Consider the following 19,714-nt stretch of genomic DNA (forward strand, 5'->3'; position numbering starts at 1 on the left):
TGTCCTAATTTGCTGAAAGTAAGCCTAAAGTTTCCCTAAGCAAACCAGAATTTCTGGTATCATGTTAGAAAGGATGCTGCTAAGGAATGTTCTGCTTCACGGAATAACTTGTGAAGCTCTGTAGTTACTGCAGCAAATCAAATAAATATAAAAGGAAAGTGTGGTTGTTTTTGGGTGGGGGGATAGTCATGAGAAGCTTAACGAAAAAACATTACTTTCCCTGGGTTTCTATAACAAGTAAATAAGAAATACAAAATAACAAAATGTAACAAATGGTCATGATGGTAAGCAGGTACCTGAGTTTGTGTATTTCCTCCTTCAAGCAAGGCAATGCCAAGTAAAATGCCTTCCGAAAAAATTCTATCATTTTTGGTGTTCACTATAACATCGATGACAAGTTCAGATGCACCTTCTTTATCCAGTAGACACTGAATATCTGACATGGATATCCCCATCTTATCTGAATCTTGTCCAGAAAAGCTTCCTGTGATTAGGAAAAACAAATAAATAATCCTTTGTCAGAAGGCAAAATTAATTCTAATGTTCAAATCCATTATTTTATGAACCTAAAACTGTGCAAAGGTTTTTAATAGTGCTTTTTAAATTTAGTTTTCCAGTTTTATTGAGATATAACATTGTATATCAATGATATATAACATTGTGCACGTTTAAGGTGTACGACATAATGCTTTGATATATGATATACTGCAAAATGATCACGACAGTAAGATTAATTAAATTCATCAGCTCATACAGTTAATTTATTTTCCTTGTGATGAGAACTTTTAGGATCTATTCTCTTAGCAACTTTCAAATATGCAGTACAGTATTGTTAACTATATCATTGTGTTGTATATTACATCTCCTGGATTTATTTATTTTATAGCTGGAAGTTTGTTCCTGTTGACCCCTTTCCCTTGATTCCCCTACTCCCCACTCCCTGCCTCTGGCAAGCACAAATCTGATGCCTGTGTCTAGGAGTTTGGCGTTTTTAGATTACATATGTAAGCGATAGCATGTGGCGCCTGTTTTTGTCTGACTTAGTTCACTTTAGCATAACGCCCTTGAGGTCCATCCTAGTTGGCGCAAATGGCAGGATCTTCTTATTTTTGCTATGGCTGATAATAGTGCTCTTTAAATGATTTTTATATTTGTGCTACGTTAAGTAAAATACTAGAGTAGCACTGCATGCAGACATGCTCTAAAAATCCGAAAATGAGGAAAAAATGATGTCTTGCCTCCTCCTTGTGCAGATTTGCAGTAGGCTCCAGAGAGGTGTCCGTTCATACAGACACCATAATTGCCTCTAAAGTACCGATTCAGGAGTATTTTTCTTAAGGTAGTACCCTAATAAAAAGGATAAGAAAAGTGTTATTGTTTCTTTTTCTAGCAAAAGAAAAAATATCAATACATTAAAGTGCCATTTAAAATGCATTTTATCAATGATTTGAGACATGGAAAAAGTAACTTTATACTGCATAATATTTTCTGAGGCAAATATTTCCCAAGAAAATAACAATAGTTTTGCTTCTCCCAGAAATAAAGAATAAAATATAGTATTTTCAATGGACTGTACTAGGAAAATCACAAACACTATACATTTTAAATTGTTTCAAAAGTGTTGGTAAGAATATTTATGGTGACTAAAGAAAACACAGATTAATAAATACCTTAAGAATTGGAAAGAAAAAGCCTTAGAGGGGCTCAGTAAAAAGAGCTAGAAAAGTGGTGGGTATACAGCAGGTGCTCAAAAAATTAAGCTTGATCAAAGAGAATTATATTTAAACTCCAAGCGCCTTATTCCGAAGACAGTGGACAAAAGACAGTGTATCAAACATGTAATTCAAAAATTCCTAAATCTTCAATTTTGTATGGATTACAAGACATTTTTTAAATAGTATATTTTGCAATATAGTTGCTTGCATGTACATAAGAAATATAGATAACTCCAAATCTTCCAGTTTACTGGTTATTATTTTAACAGACGAGAGTAATTTTTAAAGTATTATTTAAAGACTGTATGTTTAAACTATTTAAATTAACACCACAACTGCCAAGGTAAGGAAATTGTGGTCCAAGAGCTTATGTAATTGGCTGCAGATCGTGCGGCTAACAGGTGACGGAGTAAGACCTGAACTCAACTCCTTTTTTTAATAAATTTATTTATTTATTTATTTTTGGCTGTGTTGGGTCTTCGTTTCTGTGCGAGGGCTTTCTCTAGTTGCGGAGAGCGGGGGCCACTCTTCATCGCGGTGCGCGGGCCTCTCACCATCGCGGCCTCTCTTGTTGCGGAGCACAGGCTCCAGCTGCACAGGCTCAGTAATTGTGGCTCACGGGCCCAGTTGCTCCGCGGCATGTGGGATCTTCCCAGACCAGGGCTCGAACCCGTGTCCCCTGCACTGGCAGGCGGACTCTCAACCACTGCACCACCAGGGAAGCCCTGAACTCAACTCTTGATGGCAAAACCCAGCCACTTCCCCGTGCTGCATTGCATGCCCCCTCCCCAGCATGCCTCCCTTTAATGCTGAGAGAGGTGGCTCTCATTGCTCCTTCTCTCTCTCATGCTTTGGTTGTCCTTGTTTCTCCAGCCCGTCACCTTTTGTCCTCAGCTCCTCTCCCCTCAGCTTCCTTCTCCCCGTCAGCAACTTCATCTGACCCTTGCTTGCACAATCACCTGTGCAGGTCTCACTGCCAAGTGTGTTTCCTCCAGCCTTGACCTTGTTTTCCTGAGCCTCTCTTCCTGTTTCCACTTACATTTCCTTATCTACATCTGGAGAGTCTACAGGCACCTCAAACTCAACTTCTCAGAAGGGAATATTCCTTCTCTCTTAAACCTGTTTCCCTCTCAAACTGAAGAAATTCAATTTATTTCAAGGAGATCACATTGTTCTGGTCTTTTAGGCTCCAAACTTAAGGGATCATCTATTAACCACCACCCCCCAACTTGACAATGATTTGTGAAATCCCACCTATTCTACTTTTTCAATGGTTGCTTCCAAAAGCGTCTTCACACATTATGTTATAACCAAACTGAACTATGTGATGATTCCTCGACCACAGTTTTCTAAGTCTTTCTCTTTGTTCATATCATATTCTCTGTCTGAAAAGCTCTTCTTCTGCTTGTTTACGGACATGTCCTATCTTCCCTCCATTCTACAAATATTCGTTAGGTACCAAGTGTGTTTTAGGCACTATCTTAAGTGAATAAGATATAACCCTCTCCTCAAAGAATTTGCAATACCATTGGTTCCATGATAGAGATGTATACTAAGCCCCATGGAAGCGCTTAAGGGGAAACAGCTGATCTGGAAGAGGCTTTACATGGCAAACCTCCCCTGCTAATCCAGACGATCATCCCAGCAAAGCTGCCTCGTGCACAGTGTGGAACAAATATGTATGTCCTAAATGTCACAGTGCCAAGAATTTCAACAGGCACCCAGAGCCTTATAGCAACTTTCATTTATTGACACTTAAATGTTTTAGAACACAGGCATTTATTATTGCCTCCTATTTCATGTTTTCTTCCTCTAAGACTTTTTCACATAAGGGTGTTGTGAGTAAAGGTGATGATCAGTCTTGGAAGAGAGAGATAGTGAGGTGTTAAGAGCTTATTCTACCAGTGAAGAGAACTCAACTCGCCCCTGTCAACCAAAGTGGGGCACTTAGGGAAGACATAAGAAATGAAAATTTCTTTTTTTCTTTTAAAAGAAAGCCTTTTGAGTGAATTAATTTCATCTGGCCAAAGAAGCATCCTTCCAACAGGGGAGGAAAAACAAAATAAGACATTTCTTTGGAAACAAATGTGCTTTTACTGTGTATCTCATTACAGCAGAAGGAGATGCTACGAGAGACCTTTTTAGACCCATCAATTATAAGGCTGAGGTTGTATGTTGGGGAGAAAGACATGAGAACCCATTGACTGAAGTACTTAATTTCTTTAAAGGGCACCTCAGTTTGCTGCACTAATCATGGTTCTCACCTCTACACACGAATGGATTGCTTCTCACTCTAACACGGTAACATACAGTTGGCCTAGCTGTAATAAGTAAAACTGACAAACGTGAAAACACAGGACTGTTTTTCTTGAAATGGCACAAGTCAGTGTCACTGTCTGGAAGAGAACCTGTTGTGAGTGGAACCCCAGGTCCATGTGAATGAGCTCCCTTTTTATTCTCTGTAAGAGCCTTTTAACCACATTAATCCAAGAACTCAACCAAGAGATAGAAAAGCAATAGTTTAAAGGATAAATATTACAGAAAGCTACACTTTACCCTCTGTTTTAAAAAATGCTCTTTATATCGTTAGAAGAATAAAGCTGCTCAAAACCAATCAGACAGTGGAGGTGTTTCATATCAAATTAAAATAAGCACCATACTTGCCATCATTTCCAAATTCTTTTCAGGCAGATGAAATCACAGGTGCTTATCAGATTCATAAACATCTAAATCAAATGAGCAACACTCTTCTTATCTACTTCCGGCCTGGTCAGAAGCATATATTTTCTAACTATGTGCCATTCAGAATGCCACTGAAAGGAGATGGGGGCTCCCTATATCTCTGTTCTCAACTCTGGAGCCACACTGCCAGCATTTCAATCCCCTCTATGCCACATACTAACTGGAATATCTTAAGTTACTTCACTACCCTGTGTCCAGTCCCATAATTGTCAAACGGAATGATCGTAACACTTACTCTCAGAGGGCTTCAGTGATGATTAAATAGGGGAAAATATGTAAAGTACTTAGAACAGTTCCCAGCACATAGTAAGTGCTATATAAGTTGTGTATAATTGATGCTGTTGTTGCTAGTATTAATATTATTCAGATCACAGAACAGTTTACAGTTGACAAGGTGATTTTGTACATACTTTCTCACTTTATACCAAACCATTCCACATACTAAGAAAATGGCAAAAATAATAAATGATAAACTACTTGAAAATCCTCATTTGTCCACTATTTTAATTAGTCCTTGGAATTATATACTTGTGAGCTAATGGACCCGGGGCTCACAATGGACCTTCCAACTTCAACTAGGTAGAAAAAATTCTACATTGGTTCAAACTCCATAGTTTTCAAAAAAGGCAAACTTTGGTGCTAAACATGAATGAAGAATGGGCAGAGATGGAACAGGATTCTGTTCTGTTTGTCTTAATCGTCCTCATTTAAGATTGGAAAACTTTAGATATTGCCACATCACAAGTTTAGCAGAACTAATTCCTGTTGTCAAATACTGAGTTCTGACTTGAGGCATGGGAGGCAAGTATTACGTCCCAACCTGTCTTGGCCTTACAGTGGTGACAGCTCAGAGGCAAGTCATTTACACAAATTCCTTTAACTCAAATAAAAGTAATTGTGGAGCCATGGTCAGAAATTCTGGTGCCAGGGTTATAAATAATAGTCTCAGAGCTATAATTGCCATGGCAGAAATTTGGGAAAGAACTAAAAACATATTTGGAAAAGAATTCTACAACAATTGAGAAGTTCAACTTCTGTACTCGTTCTTCAATTCCAAAATGAATTCCTGACGGGGCTTCCCAAGAAGGTGTCTTTGTTAGATTAGGCCAAGTAGCAAGGAATGTCCTTCCCAGTCTTTTCAATATCAGAGTCAATTCCAGGCCACAAGACACAGCTTTTAGCCAATGTCTTCATGTGAACACATCCCAGATGTACTAAATGTAATGTAGCCAACATAACTAACAACCACCTTCTGAAATTACAACAAAACATCTCCATAAAAAGAGAAGTCACACTGACAGTTTGTGAAAATCTGAGAGGATGGGTTTTTCCTGGCCATTTCCTATTGCATCAACTCCAATGGATCAAAAATTAACCACGCAGCGGTTGAGAATCTGCCTGCCAATGCAGGGGGACACGGGTTCGAGCCCTGGTCTGGGAAGATCCCACATGCCGCGGAGCAACTGGGCCCGTGAGCCACAACTACTGAGCCTGCGCGTCTGGAGCCTGTGCTCCGCAGCAAGAGAGGCCGCGATAGTGAGAGGTCCGCGCACCGCGATGAAGAGTGGCCCCCGCTCTCCGCAACTAGAGAAAGCCCTCGCACAGAAACAAAGACCCAACACAGCCAAAAATTAATTAATTAATTAATTAAAAAAAAAAAAAGCAGGCTACCATTGTAGTGTTCAATTAAAAAAAAAAAAATTAAGAAGCTCAGGACTTCCCTGGTGGTGCAGTGGTTAAGAATCTGCCTGCCAATGCAGGGGACACGGGTTTGATCCCCGGTCTGGGAATATCCCACATGCCATGGAGCAACTAAGCCCATGTGCCACAACTAGTGAGCCTGCTCTCTAGAGCCCGCGAGCCACAACTACTAAGCCCACGTGCCACAACTACTGAAGCCCGTGCGCCTGGAGCCTGTGTTCCGCAACAAGAAAAGCTACTGCTTGCCACAACTGGAGAAAGTCCGCACACAGCAACGAAGACCCAATGCAGCCAAAAATAAATTAATTAATTAATTTAAAAAAAATTAAGAAGTCAGAAATGATTGTCTTTCATGGATAGAAGGGATAACAAAAATGTATTAGTCTTAGAAAGGACTAAAGATTCTCTTTGATTTTCAAAGAAGCACAGCCCTGTTTGCCTTAATGGGAGTTAATAGCATTAGGCGTGAAGGGTTCAAGGACGTGATGTTTCAGGTACTGATTCCACCTCTGTTCCTGTTCCCTTGGAAATACCATACACTAAAGTAATATTTTTTCCACAGTGTGCAGTATCATCAAGACATCATGAAAATATGTCACCACAACCAGAATCCTAGAAAACTAAGCCCTCAACTAGAAATTCAAAAGGTACCGAAAATTGCAAACTGAAGATGCTCCAAGACTAACAATTAGCTGCTAATCAGCTTGGATAAGATCTGTAAGGAGGTGACCGTATGTATCTGTAGTCTCCACACAGTCTTATTTTAACATTAAACTTGATATTAGTCTAACTGGTGTTCCCCTAACCTCTTCATTAATGATAGCCTGTCTGGGGCTTCCCCGGTGGCGCAGTGGTTGAGAATCTGCCTGCCAATGCAGGGGACACGGGTTCGAGCCCTGGTCTGGGAAGACCCCACATGCCGCGGAGCGACTGGGCCCGTGCGCCACAACTACTGAGCCTGCGCGTCTGGAGCCTGTGCTCCACCACAAGAGAGGCCGCGATAGTGAGAGGTCCGTGCACCGCGATGAAGAGTGGTCCCCGCTTGCCGCAACTAGAGAAAGCCCTCGCACAGAAACGAAGACCCGATACAGCCAAAAACAAGTAAATTAAAAAAAAAAAAATTCCTATTAAAAAAAAAATGGTAGCCTGTCTGATTAGATATTTTTCCTCATTTGAATTCCCAGGGGTTAAAAAGGTATATATCTAATTTCAAATAAATTATTCCAACAGCTGTATCCTAGTGGAATTACATTAGATCCGTCATTATAATCAACTACATCTTCAAGGAGCTCCTTTGAGGAAATGTGGCCAATCTCCTATAATCCAACTGGCTAATGGTTTGAATTTCTTGGTCACTGACTCCGAGGAATGTAAGCCAATTCTTTCCCCTGATGATTTTCCCCACTTTCTTAAGATAAGAAACATAAACTTCAATAGGAGTAGTTATTATATACATTCACAAGATGCTCTTCATCAATCCAATGACACAATCATGATAATTTTGAAAAACATACAGATGTTTCAATAATTCTGAAAAGAATTATGAAATTCTTTTTTTGTAAAGGAGGTTACAAAAAAAAAGAATGTGGAAAAATTTTAAACCAATTATCCATACACCACAATGGCAATCTACTGCCATCTCCTTTCTTCCCTTTTTCTAATTCACTGTAAAGACATTATATTTCTACCATGTGTCAGGAACTAGGAAAGGGGGTGCAAAAAGCAATTCTGCAGCATATGCTAAAAGAATTTTCAAATATGTAGAGGACATATGGCACTGTTTTTCAACATAAATAATCCTCACTAGACCATTTGATTCCATTTGTGAAATTTAAACATTTATACAGTAAATGATGATATTTAAAACATTTGATGATGATACTGGAGATAAGAGTGACCTACAGTCATCATTCTGGGTGTATCAAATATCCCAGCCTCTAGACAAACAAGGTTGCTGAGAAGGCTTTTCTTAGAGGATGAGTTTGTGCCCTCTAACTAGTGAGAAGTAAAGGAAACTATTTATCTTCTCTGGGGTTTAATAAAAGCCTCTCAGTATTTGGTTCCCAGGAAGCATATGGACTGACATGAAACTCAACAAAATCATACACCTCACCCATTTTAATACAGGGTCTGCTTAAATTCAGAGGTTGAGAACTTATGCAACCCTTCACCCACAGTACTGGAGAATGGATCTTTCTGCTTGTAATTGTTTACCTTTCTGAGTGAGCAGTCTTCATCTCATCTCCAGAACATAAAGTCGAGAGAAGAGTAACTAATAAGACAATAAGCAGATGAGCCTTAGACACCATTTCCCTACTGAAGCAAAACGCCTTGACTCACACATCATAAATCACTACCTCATAAAATTACACTCAAATGGCAGTGCACACAACCACTAAAGTTAAGCCCATAATCCACTGGTTCACAGTATAGAAACTACTTGTTACTGAGAAAAATGGAATCAATATGCTGCCAATGCAAGCATGCACACTCACACCAAAGGCCAGGAAAAATGGAATTTCAAATGGTTAATTTCAAAGCTTCTGCAAGGCTTTGTGTACCTGAAGGATGATATGGAGAGGTATAGATCAAAAAAGATTCAGCTTATGGGAGGTCTCAGAGAACATAAGAGGACAAAGCAAGAAGGGGAGGAGATGGAAATAAATGAGAGAATTGACCTTGATCAGAATAATAATGTGAAGTACAATTGAAGAGTTTCCCTCCTGGACAATGGGAAGAGTGATATCTGTTTTAGATCCTCAAGTGCTGTGATTCCTCTTGTATTTCCACAATCATTTGGTAAAGATTGATACATAGATACAACTTTGCAAGATGGAGTAACAGTGGTAAGGAACAATATATAAAGTATTGAAATTCAACCTGTATCTCACACAATCCACAAAAATCAATTCCAGGTAGGTTCGAGATTTAAATGTGAAGGACAAAACTGTAACACTTTCAGAGGTCTATGGAGGAGAGTATATTCATGATACAGGGGTAGGGGAGGATTTTTTAAACAATAAACTAAAACTGCAAACTATAAAAGACTACAGTAAAATTGAGAGCTTCCATTAATTAAAACACATCATTAAAACCACAAACTGGAAAAGATATTATATATATGTGTGTGTGTGTATATATACATCGTGTTTAAGGAATTCCTGCACACCAGAAAAAAAGCATAAATCATCCAAAAGAAAATGAGCAAAAGACTCAAACAGGCACGTCATGGAAGAGAAAAGCCAAGTAGCCAATAAACATAAGAAAATAGATAATCAACCTCACAAGTAATTAGAGAAATGAAAACTAAAACTGCAGTAAGAGATTTCTCACCTACACAACTGGAAAAAAATTTAAATTCTTTCAACATCAAGCTTTTACAAAGATGTGAGCAAACAGAACACTGATAGTTGGGCAAATTGGTACAGCTACTTTGAAAAACAATTTGACGTTCTCAGTAAAGCTAAAGATGTACAAACAAACAAAAAAAAAACCAAGACAAAAACAAAACAAAACAAAAAGAAAAAAAGACAGAGAGGTAAGACCAGCACACTCCAGCCCTATATTCACCTTCCTGTTTCTATATTCACCTTCCTGTTTCAGTGTAGTTCATGAGCTCCAAGATGGGAATCTACCACCTACAACCAAGAGGGTCTTGGCCCACGGGGCAGTGAGAGGAGCACAGGACTTGGAAGAGTTATCAAGAAAACAGCATGGTAGAATACCCACCCCCTTACAGGAAGAGAGAGAGAGAAACCTAATCCCTTTTCCCAAAAATACTAGAAAGAAATTGTCCTTGAAAGGGAAGGAGAAAACTAGCGCTTGCATTACTTATCAATCAATGCAAATATTTTGACAAAGGAAGTATGCAGGCAAATTTTAATAAGTTCAGAATATATTTAGAATTTCCTCAGATAGAAGTACCTACGGAGTCAATGGAATGAAGAGGAGCTCTGCATAGCACAACTTCAAGGGAAGCTCTTGAGAATTAAATGAGATGATATCTATCTGCACACAGTTTAACACATATTCATGCAATTTATGAAAGGGCTCAGCATTGGAAAGCTGTGCACTTCGTGAAAATGATAATGTTTTAGAGACCACGCACAGCAACGAAGACCCAACGCAGCCAAAAATAAAATAAATAATTTTCTTTTAAAAAAAGCGGTTTGTTCCTTTAAAAAAAAAAAAAGGATTCACAATGCAAAATGTTGGCAAGGATTACGGAGCAATGGAAATTCTCATACACTGTTGATGAGTGTAAACTGGCGACACCATTTAAAAAAAAATTTGGTTTGATCTGAGTTCTACCACTGGCTTTGTGATCTCAAGAATTTTATTTAGCTGCCCCCAGACTCAGTTTCCCCATCTTTGTGTAATAATATCCACACTGCAGGACTATTTTAAGAAAAAGAAATTGTATATGGAAAGCTTTATGTTCTTAGCCCATAGTAAGTACTAAATAAACAGCTATTGTAATATTTTGTTTAATGCTTTAAAAAATAAGCTTCATTTGAGAAAGACTTGTGCAACTGGCATATATAGGATATGACAATGCCCAGTGCCGTGAAGACACCCACAGCTTTAAGTTCTGACATAAATATCCAGTTCCAACTTTCTATAAATTTTTAAGAGAAGGCAAATGAAAAACGGCATTCATTTCGTAGAAGATCACTTTGAAGCCAACTTGATCAGTATGCTATGGTTTCATAAAAATAAAACATACACATGCATAAGTTTCAAGCATCCCTAGTGCATGTACAAAGCAGAACTCTTCAGAAGCCAATTTAGATCAACTTTTCTTAGAGTAGTGTTAAGTGGGAAGACCAAGGGTCCAATGTTCTCTTAGAAAAGAGCGATATTTCTTCCTAGTATTTGTTTTTAACATAAGAAATGTAAGAAAAAATATTTTAAAATTTATAAAATTATCACACAATGTCCATTAGGAAATATTGTGCTTCCAAACTAGTCTCCCCATATGCACTTGGTGCCCCCCCCCCAATTCATTCTCTGTCATTCAGAGGGTTGTGAAACAACAGAGGACTAAAACTGAATATATATGAATTCATAAAATGCTTACAAATCAATGAGAAAAAAAATCTGGTGGAAAAGTAGACAAGAGAACTGAACTGGCATTTCTTATAAGAAACACATATGGCCAATAAACATGAAAACATGCTTGCCTTTATTAGTAATTAGGGAATATTAATTAAGATTATGCTGAAAAAGGATATATATGTAACTGAATCACTGTGCTATACACCTGAAACTGACACAACATTTTAAATCAACTATACTTTAAATAAAAAAAAAAAAGACTACCATAAGCCACCATCTTACACCCACTAGATTGGCAAAAATTCAGAAGTCTGACAAAATGAAGTGCTGGAGAGGATGTGGACCAGTTGTAGGAAAGAAAATTGGTACAACCACTTTAGAAAACATGTCCTCACCCAGCAATTACATTCCCAAGGAAACATGTGCTCCAGGAGACACATAGTACCACATCCTAGACATTTATATTAGCATTGACAGCAAAACAAACAGGCAAAAAATAAACCAAAACACTGGAATCAATCCAAATATCCACTGACAGGAAAAACAGATCAGTAAATTGTAGTATATTCCCAGAGGGTAATAATATCTTTGGTAAATATAAAAAAAACTTGAGCCTCAGCAACACACAACAACCTTGATGAATCTCAGAAACATGATTTTGAGAGAAAAAAAAAAAAGTCCTAGAAGACATGTAGTGTGGTATTAAAACTGAGAGGTACTAGTTGCCCCTGCCTCTGGAAGGGGAGGCCAAAACACATAGGTAGATACAAGCTATTCTTCAGTTGGCTGGGGGATTCATGGGTCTTCATTACATTGTTATGCTTCATAATTTTAAATGATGTTGTATATATTATTTCATATAAATTCAATATTATATTTAAGCATCATGATGGTTGCTTCCTGCATATCATGTTCTGTGGCTTTTGAATACTGACCCAAACCCATAGCATGGCTTAGGTAAGGACTCATGATCCAACATCTACAATCCTGAACCATTGTCATCCTTGTTCTCTGAATCAATCTATATCTTCCTCCTGCCACACAGGCCTTTCAGTGTCTCATCATGTCTCCTCTTCCTCAAGGCATTAGCAGACGAGGTTTCCTTTTGCCAGCCATGCTTTCTGTGCACCCCCATCCCCAAGTAGTCCCAGCTTTGCTTAGTTAACTCCTACTCAACCTTTAGGTCTGAGCTCAACCGTATCAGAGTCATTCTCTCTAACCTTACTAAGCTAGTTCTCATTCAGTCCTCTCATAATATCCTGCACTTCATTCACCAAGTATTTTAGTTTTATAGCTATTTATATCAGTTTTTGAATGGTTTCTATCTCCTTCTACTAGATTATAAGCACCACCAGGACACGGGCTGTGCTTTTCTTCCCCTTTTTGGCTGCGCAACAAACAACTCCAACACCTCGTGCAAGACCTGGCACATTACGTACTCAATAAATACTTCTGAATGAATGTCTAAACCAATGATTCTGAATGAGAGATCACTATCTACCAAAAAAGATTTGTACTGAGTGCCACCTATTTAAGGACTGCAATATATGATATCTATCATGTCTTACAACTTGGGCAGATATTTGAGATATATTTAATGTTACTTGCATATTAAATGTTTTTAGTGTACAAACTCATTAACTATAGTTTTATGGCTGAAAGAAGGAAGTTATGTTGGAATCCAACAAGTAAAATGTTAGAATACCAAAAAGAAAAAGTAAACAATTCTAACATTCAGTCTGAAAAATTGGAAGGTAAAATATTAATCAATGATTGTGATATGGCCTAATGCAAGAGAATACACTAATATGCCGCAAGTCTAGTCTAAGTTCTTCCCTGTCACCATATGTCTAATGAAATAGGATTTTCATATTTTACTGAAACACACAGAAACCACCTTGACGCTGTACATCACTGCAAGGATCTGACTGAGCAACATAATTCTTAATATTATGTAAATGTATCACTTTAAAAGATACAAAGTTACTATTTTCTTTTAAAAATATTATGTTTGGGTGTGCCATAATTTATAACAAAAGATCAAATTAAAAATAATTCTATTTTATCTCATTTTCCCCTCATCAAACGAAAATCATGTTTCTCTTTAGTGTTTTCTTTAGTGACAATAAAAAATTATGTAGGTCTAATGTTGATGATTTCTTGCATCAAATTGTCATGAGATGATATACTTTGCCGACTGTAATATAAGCAAGTATCTTCTTATACCTCCCAACTGTGTTCTATATGTTAACCATAATTTTCAAAGAATTCCACAATGAAAAACTGTGAGACAATGATTTAGAACTAGTAGAAACTAGGAATTCCATAAATGTCCGACAACATTTCAAAGCACCAATACAATTATTACCAAAAGAAAACAAGATCTCAATCCAAACCAACCTAAAGATGCCTGAGTTGATTAAAAGACAAAGTGTCAAATGCCTACCTTAGGAAGAGGCTTTTAAAAACTTTATTTATTTATTTATTTATTTTTGGCTGTGTTGGGTCTTCGTTTCTGCGCGAGGGCTTTCTCTAGTTGCGGCGAGCGGGGGCCGCTCTTCATCGCGGTGCACGGGCCTCTCACCATCGCGGCCTCTCTTGTTGCGGAGCACAAGCTCCAGACGCGCAGGCTCAGTAGTTGTGGCTCACGGGCCCAGCTGCTCCGCGGCATGTGGGATCCTCCCAGACCAGGGCTCGAACCCGTGTCCCCTGCATTGGCAGGCAGATTCTCAACCACTGCGCCACCAGGGAAGCCCAGGAAGAGGCTTTTTCAGAAAGTCTTTGACTAGGCTTATTACAGTCTCGTGAACACTATTTTGAAAGTCATTTTGATTCCCTCTGACATACACCATGGCAGATATCTCACTACTTTATACATCCTCAACGGTAACTGGAATCCAGGTCACTAAGAAAGTAACACTTTATGTCTAATAATATGCAAAGCATGTTTGCTGTTATGGAAGTAGAGCTGCTCGGTAGTGCTGGGGTGAAAGGTATCTGCATTATAAACATTTTCACAGGCTTGTGAATCACCTGTCCAGTTAGCCTTGGAAAGGAACAAAACAACATTCTCAGACTGAAAAGAAAACACAATCTTGAAAAAATTTGATTTGAGGGAAACAAGCTACTTTCAACTAGTAAATTAAAGAATACAGGGAAAAGAAGAATTTCAGTGAACTATAGGTTGCTAATTTCATACTCCCAAACTGGGTAATAATAAGTTGATGACTCTCCCGCTCTTCTTTATGTGTGTGTGTGTGTGTGTGTGTGTGAGTGTGTGTAATATATCATTTTTATACTCCTGGATATTAATATGTGTAAAAAGGTACTTATCAAATCTTTGAGGTATTAAAAGTCTTGCTTTCTCCTGTGGGTATTGGTAGCATAGATGATTGGGTCCCCTCCCCCCCAAAAAAGTGCACTAGCACATCTCCTATTACATTTCAATGATTCTAACAAAATTCTAAAACTTTTCCCAAATTTTAACATTCCTGAATCACAGGTCACTCTAAAATTAATGGTTTATCATAGCTCAACTGGCAACATTCTTTTCTTTTTTTCCAGTGATACAGCTGATGGCATGTTAGAACTGATGAGATGCATCACATTGAATGAAAAAATAAGAATATCTTTTAATCTGGCATTGGAACTCAACAAAGCTTCACAGTATCTGGTACTACTATCACACCCATTTTTCACATAAAGCAAGATGAAATTATACCAGAGATTTAAATAATCAAACTATTTGTCTTTAGTGTTTTCCCTTTTTTACTGCTACATGTTGTATATAATACTTCAGTTCACCACTATCTTACGTTTTGATGTCACATGCTCTGAACTGGGCCTACATTAAAATCAGTAAACAAAATGACAATATTGACAGAGACAAGAGGTATATTTTACTTACAAATGAAGAGCCATGGAAAAGTAAATAAATAAGAGAGATACATTTAACTAATTTATGAAGCATAGACAATATGAAATTGCTGTCCTTTAAAATATTCACCCCTAGATACCACTTTACCCCCACTAGGATGGCTAAAATAAAAAAAGACAGACAATAAAAACGCTGTTAATGTGGAAAAATTGGGACTCTTATACATTGCTGACCATAATAAAATGGTGCTATCATTCTGGAAAGCTGTTTTGCAGTTCCTAAAAATTAAACATAGAGTTTGCATATGACCCCTTTTGCACAGGGATATGCAAAAGAAAAATAAAAACATACGTCCACACAAACACTTGTACATGAATGTTAATAGCAGCATTATTCATAATAGCTAAAAAGTAGGAACAACCCAATGTCCATCAATGATAAATGGATAGACAAAATGTGATCTATCCATACAATGGAATATTATTTGGCAATAAAAAGGGAATGAAGTACTGATACAAGTTACAACGTGGATGAGCCTTGAAAACATTATGCTAAGTGAAAGAAGGCAGTTATATAAGACCACATATTTTATCATTGCATTTGTATGAAACATCTAGAAGAGGTAAATCCATTGAGACAGAAAGTAGATTAGTGGTTGACAGGAGGTGGGGGAGGGAATGAAGAGTGACTGCTAATGGGCATGAGGTTTCTTTTGCAGGTAATGAAAATGTTCTAAGATTAGACAGTGGGTGTTGTTTGCAAATCTGTGAATATGCTAAAAACCACTGAACTGTATACTTCAGCAGGGTGAACTTTAGGATGTGTGACTATTTCAATAAAGCTGTTAAAAATATAAAATATATCCATTAGATTAAAGAAATTCACTCCTTAAATGATTTTAAAATCCACATCTTAAAGAAAATAATGTCAGTTCTGTCCAACTTTTTGCTAAGCAGCTGAGCCATTACTGCTATTTGCCACAAAGTTCTTCCATTTAAGTGCATCTGTACGACAGATGCATTATAATGGCGCATGTTTTGAATGTTACATCTGTTAGTAAAATGTAGAGCGGCTCAAACTGCTAATTAAATATAAAACCGTATGTGTCAATTAGGAGCCAATTTCTTTTCAAAACTGTCTAATGTTTAAGGCACAATAAATTGAACTAGTATCTAAGACTGTTTGTGTCTTGACCTGTGTGGGAAGGCAGTCCAGTGCACTGAATACAGGCTGGACAGTTTCCATGGATACCTCACACTACTTGAGGTGGAGAAACTAAAATTTATAAACAACCTCCAGAAAATTATGCTTCACAAGATCTATTAGTTTAAAAAAATACTAATTTTCCTGAAGAAAGATGCTAGAATTTGTTTTGTTGATAAGTGGATAAGGCTTTGGGGGGGGGGGTCAAGGTTTTTAAAAGGATAGTTTTTAAGTTGCATTAGTATTCATAGTAGTGGGAGAGACATATTCAAAAGGCATCTATCATCAAAAGGTTTACAGCAAACCTCTAGAGTTTTAAAGATATTTAGCTTTTACAGAAACCAAATATATCGAATTATTCCAGCTGAGTTTAGTTAATTTGCCCACTGCGTACTAATATGCTGATCTTTCCAAATAAATGTACAGCTGTGATTGCAACCAGCTTATTACCCCACCCACCACCCTTCTGTTCCTTCCCATGGAATATGACTACACACTTTCCAGATGTAGCATGAAAGCCACAACGTTATTCAACAACCATTGCAGAATTAAACAAAACAAAGCATGAGAAGAACACATGTAGCTTTCATAAGAAAAGGAGACGTTCCCCACTCCACTTGGCTGAGAAGACCTGACCATACACCTGTTTGTTCACACCTTTAAAGGTTAGAGAAGAAGAATGAGAAAGTCATAGCATCAGCTTTTTCCATGTCCCCAGATCACTTTCCCTATTAGGCAACCAGGTCAGGATTCTTTCCCAGAACTCAAGAGAGAACCAGCGTGCATGAAAATATGGTTGTTTTCCTTGGACCACTTAGTCCTGTCATTACATGAGATCCAGCATGAGTGAGGGGAAAGACCACAAACTGTTTTAATAAAGGAGACAAACGAATCAGTACATTTTAATCAAATTAAACCAATATTTGATGTATATCAGGACAATTTCACAAATATCTCATTCGACGCTGACAGCAAACTGACATAACACCTCACTTAGCAGCAAGAGTCAACTCACTGCATATGCTTGTCCCAAATATTTTTGGAAAGTATGCATTTGTTTTAATTTTATGTTAAAATAGAGACATTTTGAAAAATCAGAAAACATTCACTAAAAATGTTGGGGGCAGAAGTTGATAGTAAAAGAACACAAAAAGAACTCTACCCAGAAAAACACTCATATTAAATAGAACTCGGCTCGAATCAAGTTTTCTTGACTGTTGCCAACTCTCTTCCCCTATTTCTTGTTCTCTATCATCTTGATTCCCCCCAATTCTTCCTGTTTTCTCAGTTTCCTTTCACCTGAGCTGTAACCAGTTCCTCCCTCGCAGTCCCTTTTGCTTCTGGGTGTCTAATTTTTTTAAAGGGAGGCGAGATCTGTACCAGTATCATCCCATCCAAGGTGCAGTAGCCTTTGAATCTGTTGTTCCCTCTGCCCTGTGCTATTCCACTGCTCCTACTGCCTTCATCAACACCTTGCCATCCTTCTGGTCTCAGCTTAAATGTCACTTTCTTAGAAACACCATTTTCTGGATACCCCTCCTCTCGCCAAACTTGTATCCTCCAGTTACACACTCTTACAGCACTTGGGACTTTTTCCTCAGAGTCATTAAGTAAAGAAAAAAAATTAATTAATCCCTGCCCAACTATTTCGTTGGTACCTGACTTTCTCACTAAACTCTAAACTCTGAGGATGTAACAGAGATTGTTCATCAACGTATCTTCAGGGATTAGCAGACATTCAGTAATTTTTTTTTAAGTATATACTGTATATATATATATATATATATGTATATATATATATATATATATATATATATACACCGCTCTATGTTTTTTTGTTAGTATTGCCATGATGCTAACATTTCAGCCCTTTGAAAAAAGAACATTAGTTTAGTTGTTCCTTTTGGAAAACATAGAACGTTTTATAAACATCCAGTGTTAAACATACCAGCAGCTATCCCTGCCCTGTAAGTCTGACATTACCAACACAAGAGAGGAAAAGACAAACTCTCTGGTCTACTGCTAGGAGAGGAAGAGGCTGGCCCGCTCTTCACCAATCCTCTCTCTTTTCCTCTGGACACACAACTCGATTACGTTGTCCAGCCTTCCTCTCAGTCTGGTGGGGTCATGTGACTGAGTCTGAGCCAACTGAGGGGGAGCAGAAGGGACAGGGAACCGGCCCGTGTGGGCATCTTGCATCCTCTCCTCTATTGTAGCCTGAGGCGAAAAGGCACAGCCGCCTAGGAAGATGCAGAGCCCGGAGAAGGAAGGAACCTAGGGCTCTGGATTGCTGGGAAGCTGCCTGGCCAGAACATTCACCTTAGGATTCTAACTTTCATTATGCGAAAACAGAAGCAAACTTTTATTACACTAAGCTACAGAGGTTTTCGGGTTTATCTGTTCATTAGGTAGTGCTACCTTCAACAATATAGGCCAGTGTGGGTTAGCCTGAATGGAGAACTGCTGGTCTTGTTCCTGGCAGCTCCAGCTGTGACTCTTCCTATGGTATTTTGTCCAGACCCACCTCTTCCTGGAGAAACTCTGACTCTGAGCGCAAGCTAGTCATGAAGCTGCCATGAAAAGGCATCTGGGAATAAAATTTCATCCACACGAGAGTGCTTACAGGTTTTCCTTAGCTTACCACAGTATTCCCTCTTTCCAGCATCTTTGCCTTCTCTCTCTTATCCAATTTTTTCATTGTCTCCAATTCCCCATTACTGCGATTCATACACACACACTCTCTCTCTTTCTCTCTCTCTCTCTCTCTCTCTCTCCCTTTCCCATGTGGCTACCCTGAATACAGGGAAATACAGAAGGAAAATCAACTGACTTCAAGCCGCACACCTATCACCAACTGTTTCAAACTCTTTACCATTCAGCTATGTTTCCACCAACTTTGTCATTTGTCTGTTTTCATTTGTCCTGTCTTTGAACCTCTGAAAATATATCCCTTCCACAGTGATAACTTAAGGCTTAATAAGCCTCTGAAGGTATTAGAAATCCCTGTTAAATATGCATTCCAAGAACAATATGATACTTCCAAACAATATGAAGCAAGATTTATTTTTATTTTTTATTATTTTACCAACTATGGAAGAAGTATGAGCTAAATTTCTTAGCATAATCAGTTCTCATGTAAAAACTTCCAGTTAACTTCATTTTTTAAAAAGAGAGACAGGAAAAAAGCAAGAGTGAGGGAACGGAAATAGGGACAAATGAATTGATGAATCGTACCAGCTGGAATTTGTATCAATTAGTTTGATACACAAAGAATAAAGTGATTACTGCTATTTCTTCTAATGAAGTCCAAAAAAATGATTTACAGGAATATTTACTACAGTCATGATGTTTCTGGGTTTGAAATAAATCCATACAAAAAGATATTCTTCTATACGAGATCAATCAAGTTCCAGCCTGG

At 38.0% G+C, this 19,714-nt stretch overlaps 1 protein-coding gene across 2 annotated transcripts in view; it reads right to left on the reverse strand.

Annotated features, from left to right (window-relative positions):
- ITPR2 (inositol 1,4,5-trisphosphate receptor type 2) overlaps positions 1-19,714 on the reverse strand; it is a 524,186-nt gene that overhangs the window by 168,987 nt on the left and 335,485 nt on the right. For both annotated transcript variants that reach the window (XM_068561342.1, XM_068561340.1), the window contains 2 exons: positions 1,239-1,347; positions 297-484 (listed from right to left, as the gene is read on the reverse strand). In XM_068561342.1, coding sequence (XP_068417443.1) covers positions 297-484; positions 1,239-1,347 — 297 coding nt within the window. The remainder of the gene's footprint in view (positions 1-296; positions 485-1,238; positions 1,348-19,714) is intronic.

The sequence above is a fragment of the Eschrichtius robustus genome, chromosome 13 (genome assembly GCF_028021215.1).
Source record: "Eschrichtius robustus isolate mEscRob2 chromosome 13, mEscRob2.pri, whole genome shotgun sequence".
Taxonomy (NCBI): Eukaryota; Metazoa; Chordata; class Mammalia; order Artiodactyla; family Eschrichtiidae; genus Eschrichtius; species Eschrichtius robustus.